Source organism: Myotis brandtii, unplaced genomic scaffold (genome assembly GCF_000412655.1).
Source record: "Myotis brandtii unplaced genomic scaffold, ASM41265v1 scaffold133, whole genome shotgun sequence".
Classification (NCBI taxonomy): Eukaryota; Metazoa; Chordata; class Mammalia; order Chiroptera; family Vespertilionidae; genus Myotis; species Myotis brandtii.
Window position 1 is genome coordinate 638,062 of NW_005354718.1, and position 20,658 is coordinate 658,719.

At 44.5% G+C, this 20,658-nt stretch overlaps 1 protein-coding gene across 1 annotated transcript; it reads left to right on the top strand.

The window, feature by feature from the left end:
• Positions 1–6: 6 nt before the first annotated feature.
• On the top strand, positions 7–16,327 carry THBS1 (thrombospondin 1). The gene is made up of 22 exons (XM_005860233.2): positions 7–35; positions 595–690; positions 918–1,477; positions 2,324–2,399; positions 2,695–2,894; positions 3,010–3,132; positions 4,125–4,218; positions 5,644–5,817; positions 6,347–6,523; positions 6,812–6,985; positions 7,450–7,577; positions 7,689–7,841; positions 8,238–8,456; positions 8,907–9,014; positions 9,562–9,721; positions 9,881–9,999; positions 11,580–11,814; positions 12,004–12,231; positions 12,383–12,654; positions 13,057–13,154; positions 13,260–13,399; positions 14,269–16,327. The coding sequence occupies exons 2-22, from the start codon at positions 624–626 to the stop codon at positions 14,274–14,276; spliced, it is 3,513 nt and encodes a 1,170-aa protein (XP_005860295.1). The 5' UTR covers positions 7–35; positions 595–623; the 3' UTR covers positions 14,277–16,327.
• Positions 16,328–20,658: the final 4,331 nt, after the last annotated feature.

The window sequence follows — 20,658 nt, forward strand, 5'->3', positions numbered from 1 at the left end:
CGCCACTCGGAGCCGCTGCGCCCGTGAGCACACAGGTAAGGGGTCTCCCAGCGGCCACCGAGGACCATCGCTGCCCTGTTCCACCCCGGCTCCAGCCCCTCAAGGGGCTTCGGACCCCATTCTGTCCCTCCAGCTGCTGGGGGTCTCCTCTGGTGGCAGCGCTTCAGAGCTGTCTTCTCCAGCTCTAGGTCACAAACCACTCCTCGGGGCACCCCAAGATTTTCTTCTACTAAGTTCCCCCTAAATCTTTCTACCGGCTCTCTAGGGAAGGAGTCCACTTTCCCATATCCTCCCCAAACCCCCCAAACTACATCTTCCTGTCCTGCTGTTTACCCTCACCTTTCCAAGGAAACCCCCCAGATTGTTGGTCTTTGCACCCCTCCCCGCCCCCGCCCCACTTTAAAACCACAGTCTCTTGCCTTCAACTCCCACTTTCTTCCTGGTGCCCTCTCCAAAGTAAATTCTGTTCTCCCTCAGTCCAGCAAATGTGGGGCCAAGGGGGTCCCCAGGGACCCTGCCCCATGCCCAGCCCCAGGTTTCGCCCCCTCTCCCTGCTTCCCCACCTCTCACCCTGGGCTCTGCTTCCTGCTGCAGGCTCCCGGCTGGGCACAAGCAGCTCCATCATGGGGCTCACCTGGGGACTCGGTGTCCTGTTCCTGGTGCATGTGTGTGGCTCCAGCCGCATTCCAGGTGAGTCTGTGTAATACCTTTGAGGGGGAGGGAAGGAGAGGGGGTGCTGGGTACCCCAGGTGTGCCTCCCTCCGGGCTCTCCTCTCCCATGTCTCCCTGAGCCCTGACTGACCATCAGGATTCTCTTTCAGTGGTTTTCCCCTGTCCCTCTGGCCCCATCCCTCAGAGCTGAGCCCCCGACCCCTGGCCCCTGTCTAGAAGCTCACAGTGTGTCCCGCTCCTAACAGAGTCTGGGGGAGACAGCAGCGTGTTTGACATCTTCGAGCTCACCGGGGCTGCCCGCAAGGGCTCTGGGCGCCGACTGGTGAAGGGTCCGGACCCCTCCAGCCCCGCCTTCCGCATCGAGGACGCCAACCTGATCCCCCCTGTGCCTGACGACAAGTTCCAAGACCTAGTGGACGCGGTGCGTGCGGAGAAAGGTTTCCTCCTCCTGGCCTCCCTGAGGCAGATGAAGAAGACCCGAGGCACCCTGCTGGCGGTGGAGCGGAAGGACCACTCCGGCCAAGTCTTCAGCGTGGTCTCCAATGGCAAAGCGGGCACCCTGGACCTGAGCCTGACCGTGCAGGGGAAGCAGCATGTGGTGTCGGTGGAAGAAGCACTCCTGGCCACCGGCCAGTGGAAGAGCATCACCCTGTTTGTGCAGGAGGACAGGGCCCAGCTGTACATTGACTGCGAGAAGATGGAGAATGCTGAGCTCGACGCCCCCATCCACAGCATCTTCACCAGGGACCTGGCCAGCATCGCCAGACTCCGCATCGCAAAAGGGGGTGCCAACGACAATTTCCAGGTGAGGCTTCTTCTCTGATTCCTGGTCTATGGAGCCAGCTTCTCTGTCAGGAAGGCTGTAGCAGGAGAGGCAGGGGTTCCGGTACAGGAAGTACTGCCTGTGGACTAAAGCAGGGAGTTTCAGAATCACCTGGAAGTCTTTCTGCTGCACCCCACCCCCAGAGTTTCGGATTCAGTAGATTGGGGCTGGGGCCTGATAATTCGTTTTTCTAAGAAGTTCCAGCTGAGGTTGATGTTGGTGGGGGTGTTCTGGGGACCACACTTTGAAAGCCACTAAAGGAAATGAATGATTTTCCTATAACAGCTTATTCAAGCCTTAGTTTCTTCTTATACTCTTTTCAAGAAATGTAACTTATTTCAGATGCATCCAACCAACTCTAATATTGCTTGAAATGGATACTTCGTTTGAGCAGAATAAAACCACTTTGCTATTTGATCCCTCATGGGGATGTGGCGGGTCTCAGATAAGAGGTTAAAGTAGTGGTGATTTGCTGCTGCAGCTTCTTTTTTTGGTTAAACTTCTAGGTCTTTGCAACTGTGGCTTTGAAACTCCCACCTTTAACTCTTTGACATGAAGAGTGTCATTATATCCTCCGCCATAGTATCAGATTCCACTTCCTGTGTCCCCAAGTAGGCTGATAACTGAATTCTTTGTAAAACACTGAAGACTTGGCAGAAGACACAATTAAGATGTTGAAGTTGTTTGGCGATTTCTGTTGGTGTGTTATTTTGACATGGTGACCTTAAAAGGGAGCTCTTTCAAACTTCTGGAATATTTATTGTGTGCTTTTCCTCCCACGCCCCTCCCCCGAACACTCTGCAAGTAACGTGTGTCCTCTGCCCACAGGGGGTGCTGCAGAACGTGAGGTTCGTCTTTGGAACCACACCGGAAGACATCCTCAGGAACAAGGGCTGCTCCAGCTGTGAGTACCCTTCTGTTGTTAGGGCACACGGGGAAATTGGGGGATTCCACCCAAAACAAGCTAAGAAACTTAAGCAGTGTTGTGTGTAAATTACCCTGAGTACCATGGTAAGAGGTATATAAAAGTGACCTTAGAAGGCTATTACACACACACACACACACACACACACACACACACACACACAACCTCTTCCACCTGCATCCCTCACCCCGAGTGAAATGTCTTTTACAACTAGGAACTCTGGTGAGAGCACCTTCTGTTCCTTTTCTCATTGTGTGTGCTTGTTCCTTGGCAGCTACAAATGCCATCCTCACCCTTGACAACAACGTGGTGAATGGGTCCAGCCCCGCCATCCGCACCAACTACATTGGCCATAAGACAAAGGACCTGCAAGCCATCTGCGGCATCTCTTGTGATGAGCTGTCCAGCATGGTCCTGGAGCTGAGGGGCCTGCGCACCATCGTGACCACGCTTCAGGACAGCATCCGCAAAGTGGTCAGTGGCCTCCCGCCCCGCCCTTGAGCATGCGCCCCTGCAGGCTTAGCCTTTAGTGTGATCCTGAACGACTGGAAATGAGATTGGACACTGATGACCTTTCTCCCCCTTTTAGACTGAAGAGAACAAAGAGTTGGCCATTGAGCTGAGGAGGCCTCCCCTCTGCTACCACAACGGAGTTCAGTACAGGAATAACGAGGAATGGACCGTTGATAGCTGCACCGAGTGCCGCTGTCAGGTAAGGGCTCTTTACAAACTGAAATACAAATCGATGGCATGTGTTTGAAGCCACAGCCTCTGGGGAAATACCCAGTAGGCCACACAAGCTCTTTTTATGTTCCATGGCCTGATACCAAATATGTGTGTGTCTGTTTAAGATTCAAGTATGACATCTATAAAATCTTCTTTTAACTCTCAGAGAGTTTTCCGAAGTTATACCCCAGGCTAAGTATCTAAAAGAACAAATCTAAAACATCAGAATAATTGACTTACGTTATTTCAAAGACTAAGTGTTGAATGTCAGGTAAATAACACCTGGTTGGAACGGCCCTGATTTGTATTCAGCTATGACAAGGAGGTTCTTTTAATACAGTACAGACTGTCAGCCCAACATTGTTAGGATGTAACTGTCCCCTTAGCTCAGATGGCCCTGCCGCACTGCATGTCACACTAGCTCTCCCCAGTGCCAATGCAGGTGAGTTTGAGGATTCATCTGGCTCAAGCAAAATCAAGCTTAAATACAAATCATGGACTGCTGGATTTTGGAGCCATCTTGATTAAATCCCCATTCTTCTCCAATGTAATATAAAGCCAGATCTGTACATGAGGGGGGAAATATGCTCATTGATCTGCTTTTCCCCACGGAGGTAATACTTTTTAAATTTAAAAGTACCAGCTGAGTTTTAGGAGTTCAATTTCAGGTGCAATTGAATAGATTTAACCTATGATGTTTTGTGATTCTCCATGAATAAATTCTTCATGTAATAACTTTCACCATTGACTAAATAGCAATTAAGAAAGAACTCTCCAAGGAATGGAGTGACAAGTAACTAGTCCGGAACTGTGTCTACAATACTGGTGGCTGCAAATAAGACAGGCCTTCTATTAAAATCATTCCAGCAGAGCATGTGTAGCCCTGACCATTCATCGTGGGACTGAAATGTTATCGTATGGAGGCTTCTGCTTGCAGTATGTTCAGTAACCCGTTTCTTCCTCCCTCTTCCTTTGCAGAACTCAGTTACCATCTGCAAAAAAGTGTCCTGCCCCATAATGCCCTGCTCCAATGCCACGGTTCCTGATGGAGAATGCTGCCCACGGTGTTGGCGTAAGTTCCTAAAACTGCATAGCCATTCTCCAGTGACTAGGTCAGCTCTGCATAAACGCTGGACCCCCACCACCACTTCCATCACATGTTTTCATTCAGCCTTTTGCTGCAGCATCTGGTTAACTGGTGGCTTATTTGCTGTATAGAACCAAAAACGCCATTATGACTAAATCTTAAGTACCCCTCTGGATTACGGTATGGGCAATCATAATCTTGGTATAGCTTATTGATCCCAATTGTATGCTTTGAGGAATAGAGAGATGAATTTATAGCAGCAGTAACTCCAAGTTCTTAGACTGCTTCTAGAATTTGGCCTTATGGCCCAGAGTTAAGGAAAATCTACTCACCAGAAAAAGTGATGGTCTACAGTGCGAGCATTGGACTTAATTGGGCCAAAAGTCCTATCCAATTTATCTGTAAGAACAGGAGGCCTAGGAGAGTAACAGCAGTTTGAGTTTTAGGGGACTAAAGAAATAGGGCACTACATTGTTCCATGGCACCCTAGCCCTGGTTTTTGTTGCTAGTATAAATTAATCACTGTGCTGAGACAATATTGAATGCAGTAGTACAAGTCATAAAAATGATTCATCACAACTAAGATAAGAAATAAAACAGGAAAGTAGCGCTTGCCCTGCACACACCCCTACACCCACACACACTGGTCACAGCCCAGGATAACCAGTCCCGTCCCGGGATCGTGTTCCCGATACTGGCGCTGTAATAAGCATTTGCATATCTATTTCTGTTCAGCATTCACTTCAGATGTGGGTTAAAGGAAACAGAGCTAGCTGGGGACTAGCGGAGTTTTGAACTTGAACCAGGGGTTGCTAGGAAAACTTCCAACTGACGGCAAGAGAAAACAAGTTCTCTATCTTGTGTCTGATGCAGCTCGGTGTGATTGTAGTCATGGTGCCTGGGCACATGGTAAACAAACACATTCTCCTCTTGTAAAAATATGTGCAGAGAAGGCCCCAAATGGTGTGGTGAGGGGAGCAGCACCCTGATGAACCTCATGACCGAGTTGGAGCCCAGAGCCAAAAGCAGCTGAGCTGCCGTCAAGCTCACCTGTCAAACGCATGGGCTGTGGCTCCCCTAAAAATCACAAGTGGCTCCTATAAGCTGCCTAAAACTCCGGTGTTCTTAAAAGTCTGAGACTGGAAATGCCTACCAGTCAGGAAAGGGAAGCTCATTTGAAATGCAGAGAGAGGTGAAAGGAGGCAACGTGAATAGAACACAATGGGAGACAGCAGAGCTGTGCTGACCCAGGCCAGCATTCCATTACCGTGCAGTACCCACAGTGCCCTGGGATAACCCCTTGGCTATTAGCCTAAGAAATAGATTGCTTCCCACCCTCTGGCAAGGGAAGGAAGTCCTGAACAGAGCAGTCTTAATGACCACACACAAATGAACCCGTTTCCTCTGCAGCCAGCGACTCTGCGGACGATGGCTGGTCCCCGTGGTCCGAGTGGACCTCCTGCTCCGCGACATGTGGCAACGGGATCCAGCAGCGCGGTCGCTCCTGCGATAGCCTCAACAACCGGTGCGAGGGCTCCTCCGTGCAGACGCGGACCTGCCACATCCAGGAGTGTGATAAGAGATGTGAGTATCTTGGCCACATGGGAATGTGGAGAACTGACCTGTTCTTGTCATCACCAAGAGCAACTCCAACATATAGAGCAGCGGTTCTCAACCTGTGGGTCGCGACCCCTTCGGCAGTTGAACGACCCTTTCACAGGGGTCGCCTAAGACCCCCCTGCACATCAGATATTTACATTACAATTCATAACAGTAGCAACATTACAGTTATGAAGTAGCAACGAAAATAATTTTATGGTTGGGTCACAACATGAGGAACTGTATTTAAAGGGCCAGAAGGTTGAGAACCACTGATATAGAGGCTCAGAGCACAGGTTCTAGACTCTGGGTCAGAAGCCTAGTTCCACCTCGTACCTGGCCAAGCTTGAGCACAATCCACCCCCTCTGAGACTCTCCTTATCTGCAAATGGGGGATAATAATAGTGTTCAATAGGGTTACTTTGAGGAATTGAGTGAGATAACGCATTTAAAGCGGCTAGCACAGGGGTTGGCTTGTGGCACGCACCCGGTAACCACCAGCTCCGTACTTTAGTTAAGCAGGATGGCGGCTGGAGTCACTGGTCCCCGTGGTCATCTTGTTCTGTGACGTGCGGCGATGGCGTGATCACCAGGATCCGGCTCTGCAACTCTCCCAGCCCCCAGATGAACGGGAGGCCTTGCGAAGGCGAAGCCCGGGAGACCAAAGCCTGCACGAGGGACGCCTGCCCTGGTGAGTGAGCAGCTCCGCCCAGCTGGTTGCCTGGCATCTGACCTATCTGCTCAGTGGATCGTGGAGGGGGAAAGGTTACTTTCTAGAGAAACAAACAAATTCCTACATACTCAGCAGTTCCTTTTAATGAAAAACAGAAAGAAGGCCATTCCAAACTCGCCCTCTTCCCAAGCATTCTTCATGTGTCAGGGTAGCAGGGTCTCCTGAACAAACGTAGAAGAGTTTTCTGTGACAAACGCGGCGTTCGCAATGGACCTTAACATCTGCATGTGGTTTGCTTTCTGACAGTCAATGGAGGCTGGGGTCCCTGGTCACCGTGGGACATCTGCTCCGTCACCTGTGGAGGTGGGGTGCAGACACGGAGCCGGCTCTGCAACAACCCCACCCCCCAGTTTGGAGGCAAGGACTGCGTTGGCGATGTGATGGAGAACCAGATCTGCAACAAGCAGGACTGTCCCATTGGTGAGCTATGCAGCCCCGGATGAAACCGCCCTGGGGTTTCTTTTAACCCAGGGGTCCTCAAACTACGGCCCGCAGGCCACATGCAAATACAAATATTGTATTTGTTCCCGTTTTGTTTTTTTACTTCAAAATAAGATATGTGCAGTGTGCATAGGAATTTGTTCATAGTTTTTTTTTAAACTATAGTCCGGCCCTCCAACGGTCTGAGGGACAGTGAACTGGCCCCCTGTTTAAAAAGTTTGAGGACCCCTGTTTTAACTGAATGCCACGGTCAGCATTCAAGGGAGCTCTGGCTTTGAATGGTCCTGAGCGGCTTGATTATTCCAAATGTCAGGTGGACAACATAACCTCAAGTTATCACTCACACAGACCCTACAGGATTTTACATTGTGAGGTATTTTTAGTGATCAGTATGGCAGTTAGCAGCAGCGTAGACCAACCATTTCCCTGTTCTCTTGTCTCAGATGGATGCCTGTCCAACCCCTGCTTTGCTGGGACCAAGTGTACCAGCTACCCCGATGGCAGCTGGAAGTGCGGCGCTTGTCCCCCGGGCTACGGCGGAGATGGCATCCAATGCAAAGACATTGATGAGGTGAGAAACCAATGGCTCCGTTGCTGCACCTAGGAAAGCAGGGAGCCTGTCCCCCTCTTTCCCTGTGGCAGTGTCCCCTAAACATGAAGCAAACTGTCGTTTCTCCCATAGTGCGCCCTGGTGCCTGACGCCTGCTTCAGCCACAATGGAGAGCACAGGTGCGAGAACACAGACCCCGGCTACAACTGCCTGCCCTGCCCGCCGCGCTTCACTGGCCCGCAGCCCTTCGGCCGGGGCGTGGAGCACGCCACCGCCAACAAACAGGTACAGTGGGCCAGACTGCGGGCCAGCATAAAGGAGGGTGCCCTCGGCGGGAACAACCAGGAAAGGGAAGAATGTCATTGCATCACCTTCACAAAAAACCGGGAAGGGTGAATGCACAATCCAGCTTTTAGAATCAGGACTAGAGAATCCGTTGTAAATCCCGAGCAATGGTGCTGAGCAATTTCAGGAAAAACACATAAAGTGATGTTAACCTGTAGCCTGGACACCCACGGGGTGAGGGTGGGGGTGGGGGTGGGGGAAGGACAGAAGTGACCCACACCCCTCCCCATGGAGCCTGTCTGTCCGGAGATGACAGGGATCTGGGTTCTTCCTGTTTCTGCCACATCGGGAGACGCTTGAAGGCTCTGCGTTAACATCAGGATGTTGTCCTCTCAGGTGTGCAAGCCCCGCAACCCTTGCACGGATGGGACCCACGACTGCAACAGTAACGCCAAGTGCAACTACCTGGGCCATTACAGCGACCCCATGTTCCGCTGCGAGTGCAAGCCCGGCTACGCGGGCAACGGCATCATCTGCGGGGAGGACTCCGACCTGGACGGCTGGCCCAATGAGGACCTGGTGTGCGTGGCCAACGCAACCTACCACTGCAAGAAGGTAAACCTGCTCCCTCACGCACCTCCCGGAGGGCACATCAGCCCGATCCAAAGAACGGGCGAGGGGGTTTTAAATGCTTCGAGTCTGAAAACGAACCTGAAAGATCAGGTCACCCAAAGGCAGAGCGTTAACTCTCCATCATAGTAAAGCGCCTGGTGCCAAGAATGTGGACGTGGCAGCCCTTGGGCGCATGTGTCCCATAGTCTGTTATTTTCTCCAAAGAAATGTTCACCTCCCGACCAGATACCAGCAGACTATGGCTTGTGTTCCCAGAATGTACAGAGCCTAGAGCATTCATAAAAATCCTATATATATCCCCCAAGAAAATGTTCAAATGTTTGCCTTCCCATAAAAATTATATGTTGTTACCGAGTAGCATTCAGTGCTTCCGTGTGTGAGCTGAGCGAGGACGTGCGGACTGCGGCTAAAATGAGCATCTTCTCTTTCCAGGATAATTGCCCCAACCTTCCCAACTCAGGGCAGGAAGACTATGACAAGGACGGAATCGGCGATGCCTGCGATAATGACGATGACAATGATCACATTCCAGATGACAGGGTAAACACACTGTTTCCCACTCTGCTTTCATCATTTCTATCCAGCAACAGCACGAAACACATTAAGATTCATTGAACTTATAAAGTTATAAGGAAAAATATACCAAACTGAGATATAGGATAGTTTCAGGACATAAATGTTGCCACGAGAACTTTTAAATAAGGGTTATGTTTTTCATCACAACCTTCCCTCACCCCATTTGAGCAAGATAACCCAGATATACACAAATGACGCTTGGCTCCTCAGAGTCATTTGAAATGTTTTATCTAAATTACAGTCAGATTTACTTTGGGAGCATTGAGAACTGAGATGAGCTTATATTTACATCTCACTGACTGGGAGCCCCCCGGGAATCCCTTTCTCCTTCATGATGTCCTGGTTTGTAACTTCTGCAGTGATCACTTGACACTGAGTGCTCAATGCGTATATCCACTTGGTAGGAAATAACTGTTGCAGGTTTTTGCAGTTTAATAACATGCAGGTGGTGTGAGCTTTGAGCTGCTTTCACAGACAATGTTAGAAAAGGCTCCATTTCTTCTCTTTACAGGACAACTGCCCGTTCCATTACAACCCAGCCCAGTACGACTACGACCGAGATGACGTGGGAGACCGCTGTGACAACTGCCCCTACAACCACAACCCCGATCAGGCCGACACAGACAACAACGGGGAAGGAGACGCCTGCGCTGTCGACATCGACGGGGACGGTAAGGCCCTCCCTCCCTGGCTCCAGCAGGCCCCTGGGCCATGCTGACCTCACGCAGCTATCGAGTGGCTGTTCTCCAGCCCTGGCTGTTCTCCAGTTCGTGCAGTTTTGTTGAAACAACCGAGGCGGAGGTCTCACCCACTTGTCCCGTTCTCTGCAGGAATCCTCAATGAACGAGACAACTGCCAGTATGTCTATAATGTGGACCAGAAGGACACCGACATGGACGGGGTTGGAGATCAGTGTGACAACTGCCCTCTGGAACATAATCCAGATCAGGTAGGTGGACTCCTCTCAAAATCTTTCAGTAAAGTATTGGAATATCTCTTTCTAGGCCTTCGAGAAATAGAGTGCAGACACGTTCGTTCCCATGGCTCTCAATGATCTCGTAGCCAATCATAATGTCTTTATGTAAACAGTTTGCCTGATGGGATCTCCTTGCAGAGTCCCAGCGATCATTAGCATGGCAGTCTTGTAACCTCAATCTTGTCTTGTACAAGAAGGTCTGCGTGACTTGTTCCACATGAAGATAAATTATACAGAGTAGAAATCTGACAACTCCAGTTTGTTAATCGTATTTAAGACTCAGAGATAAAAGAAATATCCTGAAACAAAATAACCATTTTCATGGCTAATGGTATAATCTGGCTGGAAGAAAACCATCAAACTAAAACTACTTCCCCCAAACGGGAGATACTTCATTCTTCAAAAGTGTTTGGCATTGCAATCAGATATCACTACCCACCATGCTGGGGAGTGCTGCAGACAGACATTAGCCAGGACCGTCTCCATGGCTGAAAGTATTTCTTTTCTTGTGCAATTGCCCATAATTATTTTCTAAGGACAAAAGTTACGGAATTTTTTTTCTTCTAAAATGCATTGTTCCGGAATTTAGAAACCAGCTTTTAAAAATGGGAATATTTTTATAAGATTCAAGATATGAGAAGTACAGCTTTTTCCTCCTAGTATTTGCTCTTATAAGGTCCCGTAAAGCAAAGGCAACAAGGTAAAGACCTTTGGGGCCATAATGGGAAAAGTGTGCATGATCTGAGATGGCTTTGCTGACCAAATGGTAATGGGAGTCATATTTTGAGATTGGGTCTTACCATAAATTAAATGTTTTCAATATCACTTAACCTCCCTCGATGAGTTTTTGATTCCTAGGACTGTAATCAAATTTATAACAAAATTCAGGCATCATGTAAAAACCTTACTAAGAGCAAGAAAAATTCCAGTTTGTGTATAAATGATCTTTAAGCATCCCATGCACACTGGATAATGTAAAAGGACTTTGAGAAATATCGTTTTGAAAAACCTTAGTTTTGGCTTAATCTCAGCCAACAGATGGCAGTCTTTGTGGCCTAGATCTACAAAACCAAATACCTAAAAATAAAAGAAACTAATTGATCCCTACCATATGAGTTACCCAGTATGCATAAAAAAAAAATGCCATGTTTCCATGACTTGAAGGCCTAGAGTAGAAGTTGACATGTCAACAAATTTACAATTGAAACCCTTCAATGGAGAAATAATAAAATGTACCCAAAGAATTTCATTTAACATTACGGTAGAAGCAGTTAACATTGCATTTCATCCTTAGTGATTAAATAACACTTTCTATTTAATTTTATTTAGAATGTTTTATATATTTTTTAAACTCTTAAAAATCCCTTTTCAAATTTTCATATGAAAACAAGGATTAAGGAAAAAAACTTAAAAGATGTTACTATTACTGTCTTTGGCATAGCATAAAGACTTGAAACTCCATTGGCCACATCAAACATTAGTGACTTTTCCATAAGTTATCATTAACATTAATAACTTATACCTCAATTTACCCTCCGTTTCTCTCTCTCTAGCTTGACTCTGACTCGGACCTCATTGGAGACACCTGTGACAACAATCAGGATATTGATGAAGATGGCCACCAGAACAACCTGGACAACTGTCCCTACGTAGCCAACGCCAACCAGGCCGACCACGACAAAGACGGCAAGGGAGACGCCTGCGACCATGACGATGACAATGACGGCATTCCTGATGACAGGGACAACTGCAGGCTGGTGCCCAATCCCGACCAGAAGGACTCTGATGGTGAGTCGTGGAGCCACCTTCTAAGAGAGGAACGGAAAGCAGGGCCCTCAGGTTGAGGACATAAACACAAAGCTGAGTGCACACGGGAGGATGAAGAGACTAGCTGCCAACTCTGACAAGATGGGAATTTCTGACACCAGTAACAACAGTATTTCAGAGTTTCATTGAACTCTTGCCTTTTTCACTTAGGTGATGGTCGAGGTGATGCTTGCAAAGATGACTTTGACCATGACAATGTGCCAGACATCGATGACATCTGTCCTGAAAACTTTGATATCAGTGAGACTGATTTCCGCCGATTCCAGATGATTCCTCTGGATCCCAAAGGGACATCCCAGAATGACCCTAACTGGGTGGTACGCCATCAGGGGAAAGAGCTCGTCCAGACGGTCAACTGTGATCCTGGACTTGCCGTAGGTGAGTAGCGAGTTCTTTGCATACATGGGAAAGCAGCCAATGTAAAACCTGGCAGTCAGTGTGTCCCTGTGGGTACTAGGGTGTCTGGGAATGGAATGGAGAACCTTCTGACAGCTGCAGTTTTTAACCTGGGTCTGGCCTCACCTTCCAGGTTATGATGAGTTTAATGCTGTGGACTTCAGTGGCACCTTCTTCATCAACACCGATAGGGACGATGACTATGCCGGATTTGTGTTTGGCTACCAGTCCAGCAGCCGCTTCTATGTTGTGATGTGGAAGCAGATCACCCAGTCCTACTGGGACACCCACCCCACAAGGGCTCAGGGATACTCGGGCCTTTCTGTGAAAGTCGTGAACTCCACCACCGGGCCTGGCGAGCACCTGCGGAATGCGCTGTGGCACACGGGGAACACCCCTGGCCAGGTAGGAGCAACCCCGCAGGAGGGAGGGAGGGCGTGAGCCGGGACTTGACCAGCACGAGAGATGCTGTACTTTAACCGGGACTCAGGGGTCTTAGAAATCACGTCCCCACCATCAACTGCAGTACTAAGCTCTGCTTTGTAAACCATAATTGTCTGAGAGGGGAGCTTGCCATAACAAGAGTTACCCTTCAGGTCCAAAGGCAGTTTCAGTCTCTTCAAACAAAGAGGCTCCTTCTCTTCTCTCTTTCTACTTTACGTGTGCATTCAAGGGCACACATCAAAGGGAAGAGGCCTAGAAAAATCCTACGTTTCAGCCCTCTAACATAGGTCAGCTTGGCGCTTTTCCTTCGCACAGAATGAAATATAATTCTTACCATGGTTTCAACCTTTCCTTTTCCTTCAGGTGCGCACCCTGTGGCACGACCCTCGTCACATTGGCTGGAAAGATTTCACCGCCTACAGATGGCGTCTCAGCCACAGGCCCAAGACTGGTTTCATTCGGTAAGATTGCGCTGAGTACATTTCACTTACAGTCACAACGATGGGCAAGAAGGAAGAGACGGAAACATAGGGGTGTCACTAACGACATTGTCTTTCCTCCTGCAGAGTGGTGATGTATGAAGGGAAGAAAATCATGGCTGACTCGGGACCCATCTATGACAAAACCTATGCTGGTGGTAGGCTAGGGTTGTTTGTCTTCTCTCAAGAAATGGTGTTCTTCTCCGACATGAAATATGAATGCAGAGGTAGGAGCAACATTATAGTGAATGGACAGCTGACATCTCTAATTCAGACTGACATTGACAATGCCAATTATGGGGGAGTCTAATTTAAAGACTGTTTCACAGACAGGGTCATCTGTAGTTGGCTGTTGAAGACCATGATAAAAATGAAATAAGGCCTGTGAACTGTGGCTTATAAAATCCTGAGTCTTATTAACAGTACCAATTTGCTTAGCAGTCTCTGTGCTCTTCATACACAGTGCGAAGGTAAACTGCAGGCAGGCTCCTGCACAGTTTAGGCCACACTAATAATCCTTAACATTTGACATGTTCCTCGTAGTTTTGTCTGTGCCACTGCAGCACAAGTTGCTTTCACATTCTTCTCCTGTCGTATAAGGAAAGGAGAGTGTTGCCTTCATGTTGGCATGTTCACTTTCACCGTTAACCTGAGCCGTTTTCCTCTGTTCTCATCCACTCTGTGGCCACCTAACCTCATGGAGGCCAGCGTTGGGGCTGCCAAAGAATAAGTGCTTCATAAATGTTTACTGGGACAAGGCCTGATGCCAACAGGATCCATTAGAGTAAAAAGATGGTTCATTTTACTCAAAAAATATTTAAATTATGATATAATCTTTGAGTCTGAATGTTTAACATAAAACGCTCTAAACTTTAAACACTGAAGGTCTTAGAGAGCACAGCCCATAGCCTAAGTTCTGCAAGGTCGAGCTGTACCAATCTCCTAGCAACAGTGTTCAAAGACATTAACATTTAATTTTGTAAGCTGGCCATCTTATATTATGCTTTTGTCGTTATAAAAGTAGAGCTATACTAGGTTGTTAATTCATTAACTGATATAGAGTTTTTATTTATATATCTGTTTGTTTACTTAACAGATTCCTAATCTTCAAACTGTTGATCAAAGGACTGATCATAACCAGCGCTGGTATTGCACCTTCTGGAACTATGGGCTTAAGGAAACCCCCAGGATCACTCCCCCCTGCTGCCTCTTTCTCTGCTTGCATCCGTGTGGACTCCTAAAACATGTGACTTGACTCAAGAAAAATGCAATTTTCCCAATCAGACTCTTGGCATTCAGCCTCTGAACAAGAAGAGAATCTTCCAAGAATATAAACAGTGACTTTGGTTTGCTTTTGGAAAAAGCAGAAGCACCCACCTGCCTCAGTGGGAAGGGGCCAGCTCCACCCAGCTTTGGTCAGAGCAGGCTGCTATGGTGAGGCCTTCTCTGAGCAACGGACTCAGAAGCCCTGTCAGGCACGTCAGAGAAGAGAGGGCTCACTAGCATTGGCCAACAACCACTCCTGACCTACTCCCTCGGGAATAGGGGGAGCAGGGCCAAAGCCCGGGGAGGGGGGGGGGGTACATACCCAAGAGATGATTGTATGAGGAAAATATGGAGGAACTGTTACACGTTTGGTACTAAACCATTTTCAGGGGATTGAAAGCCTATTGCTGGAGTTCATGATGCTGACCGGTGTTAGCTGATTGGCACTTACATAGAAGCAGGGGAGGGAGGGAAGGACTGACTTCTGAACTTCCTCTCGGATCCCCACCCCTTACACGTCACATTGTGGTGACCAGAATAGGGAGGCAGAATTAAACCAGAGTGCAAGGCAGTGCTGGCTGCCACTGCCTAGTTACACTGGAATTGTCGGTTTTATTCCAGATATAGCTTGTGCAGATGTAGCAGGAAAATAAAACCTACCATCTCAGTGAGCACCAGGCTGCCTCCCAAGGGAGGGGCAGCCATGCTTGTATTTTTATGGTTAGAAAGGCACAAAATTATCAACTTAACTAAGACATTCCTTTTCTCTCTTCTTTCCTGAATATCATGGAGTTTGCTAATTCTTTTGGACTGTAGTTTTGGTTTTTTTTACACTTTACAATGTAAAATATTTATTTTTCACCTACTCTGGAGAATTTGTCTGCAAGACTTCATGGAACAGGAAGAAGCATAAGGACTATCCATATCACCTTTGTTGAGTCTTCATGACTGTAAGATTGTAAATACAGATTATTTATTAACTCTGTTCTACCTGGAACCTAGGTTTTGTATGGAAAGTGAGAGTAGGTATTGAGCTTTATCAGCCAATCTCCGGCAAGGAAGGGCACAAGGAAAATCAGCGTAGCACGCTGCTCTTTACTTTGTGCTTAAAGGATTTGGGATTCCTTGTCTTTTCCAGTGGAATTAGCTGGCTGTCCGTCTGCAAGTGTGTTTAGATGGCAAAGAAAGCCATGAGGCCTTTAATACTGTTTTACCCCATCCCTTGTGCCTATTTCCAGGGAGAAGAAAAGCATCTACGCTTATTATTTTTTCATTTTTCCAAAAGAAAAAAAAATGACAAAGGTGAAACTTACATACAAATATTACCTCATTTGTTGTGTGACTGAGTAAAGAACTTTTGGCTCAAGCAGAAAGAGTTTAAGTGTCTAACAAACTTAAAGCTACTGTAGTACCTAAAAAAGTCAATGTTGTACATAGTATAAAAATTCTTTGCAGAAAAGTATTCCCAGTAAGGAAATAGCATTGAAATGTTAAATACATTTTCTGAAAGTTATGTTTTTTCTATCATCTTGTATACTGTTGCTTTATTTTTATAAATTATTTTCTCATTTGCATTGGAATAGATATCTCAGATTGTGTAGATACGCTATTTAAATAATTTATCAGGAAATACTGCCTGTAGAGTTAGTATTTCTATTTTTATAAAATGTTTGCACACTGAATTGAAGAATTGTTGGGTTTTGTTTTGTTTTTGATTTGTTTTTTGCTTGCCCCACCCCGTTTTTACTATTTGCCAATACCTTTTTCTAGGAATGTGCTTTTTTTTTGTACATTTTATCCATTTTACATTCTAAAGCAGTGTAAGTTGTATATTACTGTTTCTTATGTACAAGGAACAACAATAAATCATATGGAAATTTATATTTATACTTACTGTGTCCACATTTATTTGTTCTCTGTTAGCTTTATGTTATGAGGTATGGATAAATTCCATTCTTTAATCAGTATGACATGCATAGTCCCCAAAAAGGATATTAATAAAATGTCACATTTTATTAATGTCATTTATTGAATTCTTTTCAAAATCTAATTCCATTGCTAAAAAAAAAAAAAAAAAGAGGAAAACAAAGGGAAAAACCAGGACCTTTTCAAAATCTAATTCCATTGCTAAAAAAAAAAAAGAGGAAAACAAAGGGAAAAACCAGGATTGAAGCATATAAATTCCTGCACCTACATTTTCTAACCCACGAATACTTGGTAGCAACACAATTGCATGTTGTGAAGATGCTTTAGAAATGTTATGAAAAATTGTCCTTGAAAAGCTTCGCCAGACTCTACATATATCACCTTTTAAAGAATGAATATGCCTTGAACCAAAAACAGATGACTAAAGACAAAAGTAGAATCCTAAAAATACATATACATAAAAATCAAATTATTTTATGAAGAGGACAAAGTTTCAGGTAGGCTAATCATGAATGTAGACTACTGACCAATTAATGTCAAGTTCTAGTAAAAATAGGTAGAATAAGAAATTTTATGAATAGTTTAAAGGTCTAGCTTTGAGGTCCATTAAACACTAGAAAGGATTGAGAGCAGGATAGAATCTTCTCATTGATTTTCTCTTGCATTCTAAAAACTCTTATCTAGGCTAGCATAATCACATATAAGTACAAATTGCCAAATCTTTTTATGGCACTCAGGTGCAGAATCAAGAACTAGAAGGTGGTAAAGGTTATAGGGTTTGGAAAACTGATACCTATCCTTCTGAAATTATTGCAAAAAATTGAAGAGGAGGAAAGATTCCCAAACTTATTTTTCAAAGCCAGCTAGTATTACCCTGATTTTAAAACTAGACAAAGATATTACCAAAAAATAAAAGAAAATTGTAGCACAATATCCTTGATGAACTTGGATGCAAAAATCTTCAACAAAATATAGCAAACTGAATTCAGCAAAACATTTACTATAAAAGATCATACACCATGACCAAGAGGGATTTATTCCAGTGACGCAAGGCTGGTTCAGTATCTGCAAGCCAATTAATGTCATACAGCACTAAATAAAAATCATGATGATGTCAATATATGCAGAAAAAAGCATTTGATAAAATCCAACATTTGCTGAGAGTATTATAAAAAAGCATTTGATAAAAATCTAAGCATTTGCTGAGAGTATTATAAAAACTCTCAGCAAAATGGGAATAAAGGAAACATACATCAATAAAATAAAGAACATATATGACAAACCCACAGCTAACAATACTCAGCGGGGAAAAGCTGAGAGATTTTTCTTTAATATCTGGAATAAGACAAGGCTGTCCACTTTCACCATTTTATTCAACATAGTATTGGAAGTCCTAACCAGAGCAATCAAACAAGAAAGAAAAAACATTCAAATTGTAGAGAATAAGTAAAACTGTCATTATTTGCAGATGACATAATACTATAGAGAGAGAACTCTAAAGAATCCATTAAAAAACTACTAGAAATAATAAATGAACTCAATAAAGTAGCAGGATACAAATAAATATTCAGAAATTAGTTGCATTTTATACAGCAATAACAAACTATAAGAATGATAAATTATTAAAACAATCCCTGTTCTGGCTGGCATGGCTAAATGGTTAGAGCATCAGCCTGCACACTGAAGGGTCTCGGATTAAATTTCTGGTCAAGGGCATGTACCTGGGTTGCAGGTTCAATACCCTACCCCAGTCGGGGCACATGGGGGAGGCAACCAATTGATGTCTTTCTTTCACATGAATGTCTCTCTCTCTCCTCCTTCTCTCCCTCCCTTCCAGTCTTTCTAAAAATCAATGAGCCCAGCTGCCATGGCTCAGTGGTTGAAGGTTGACCTATAAACCAGGAGATCACAGTTTGATACCTGGTCAGGGCACATGCCTGGGTTGCGGGCTCTCTCCCCAGTGTGGTCGTGCATGAGGCAGCCAATCAATGATTCTCTCTCATTATTGATGTTTCTATCTCTCCCTCTCCTTTCCTCTCTGAAACCAATAAAAAATATATTTTTAAAAAAGATTATCCTATCTAATAAAATAGTAATATGCAAATTAGTCATCACTCCATCACAAAGATGGCTGCGTCCATAGCCACAAGATGGCGGCACCCAGTCCCCTCAGCCCCGCCGCTTAAGTGTCCAGATAAAAGGTGTTGGGAAAACTGGACAGATACATGCAAAAGAATAAAACTGAATCACTTTCTTATACTATATAAAAGAATAAACTCAAAAGGAATTAAAAACTTAAATGTAATGTCTGAAACCACAAAACTAGAAGAAAACATAGGCAGTAAACTCTTTGACATCTCTCATAGCAATATTTTTTTGGCTATGTCTTCTCGGGCAAGGAAAAAAAAAATGGGTTGTGAAGCTAAAACATTTTGCACAGTGAAAGAACAAGCAAAAAAGACAACCTATTGAATGGAAAAAGATATTCGCCAGTGATACATTCAATAAGGGATTAATACCCAAAATATATAAGGAACTCATGCAACTTAACAACAAAAACAATTCAATTAACAAATGGGCAGAGGACCTGAATAGACATATCTCCCAAAAGGACACACAGATGGCCAATACACATACAAAACGATGTTCAACATCACTAATCATCAGGGAAATGCAAATTAAAACCATGATGACATATCACACCTGTCATAATGGCTATCATCAATAAATCAACAAACAACAAGTGTTGGTGAGGAGGTAGAGAAAAGGAAATCCTCATGCACTGTTGGTAGAACTGTAAATTGGTGCAGCCACTATAAAGAACAATAAGGATGTTCCTCAAAAATATTAAAAATAGAACTGCCTATGACCCAGCCAATTCCAATTCTGGGTATTTATCTGAAAAAAGCCAAAACACAAATTCAAAAATATATATGCACACCTAAGTGTTCATGGATAGACAAATGAATAAAGTGGTACACATATACAATGGAATATTACTCAGCCATAAAAAATAAAATCTTGCCATTTGCAAAAACATGGATGGACCTAGAGGATATTATGCTAAGTGAAACAAGTTAGAGAGAGAAAAGCAAATACTATATGATCTCACTTATATGTGGAATCTAAAAAAAATTAAATAAATGAACAAAAAAAAACCAAATAAATACAAATAAAAACAAAGTCATAGATACAGAGAACAAATTGATGGCTGCCATATAGTAAGGGGCTTGGGGGTATTGGTAAAAAAGATGAAAGAGATTAAGAAGTACAAATTTCCAGTTATAAAAAATAGTCACGGGGATGTAAAGCACAGCATAGGGAATACAGTCAGTAATATTGTAATCACTATTTACTGTGTCAGATGAGCATTAAACTTACTGGGGTTATTACTTTCTAAGTTATATAAATGTCTAGTCACTATGTTGTACATCTGAAACTAATATAATATTGTATATCAACTATAATTTTAAAATAAAAAATGTTTTTAATTGTCATTTAAAAAATATCTTTATTTTAGGCCTGCAATATCCAGGTTATTTTTCTTGGCCTTATTCCACTGATTACAATATAACTGACTTTTTCAATTAATTTCTGCAATGTTGTCTATTAACTTTATTGCTGAGAATTTTACTATTTCCCTGCAATATCTTCCTTCCTTTCTTAGAGAAAACATTGTAACTGCTCTCCAAATCCTACTTCTGACTATTTCATGTTATGAATTTATTAATATTTCTTCTAAATATGCCATACTGTACTTTTTCTCTGTCTTGCTATTTTTACTTCCTTCCTAATTATATATTTTAAGAGTGATTCTCATTAAATTTAATAATGCAATATGAAAAAAACTGAAATTATGGCATCAAGGTAATAGCCTTTCCTCCTGCAAGAGTGTTTTACTGAGTGTTTCAGTGAAAGTTGAATTGAAGGGCAATAAACTTCAGGTCCTGTGGGAATCTACACTAATAAAAGAGAAACATGGTAATTGGCGTATGACCGCTACCCTTCCCATTGGCTAATCAGCATATCCTTATGCAAATTAACTGTCAGCCAAGATGGCGGCCGGCAGCCAGGCAGCTGGAAGCGAACATGAGGCTTCCTTGCTTCAGTGACTGCAGACTCCAACGTTCCCCGCCTGACTTGCCGGCCTCTGAGTTGCAACTCTAAGCAACAATGTACTATGTTGCAAATAAGAAGCTAAACAAAACCCTAGAAACCAGCTTTCAGCCTGCCGGGATCTCAGAGCTGAAGTTATACATTGTTTCGATTATAGAATGGCAAACAAACCAGATAC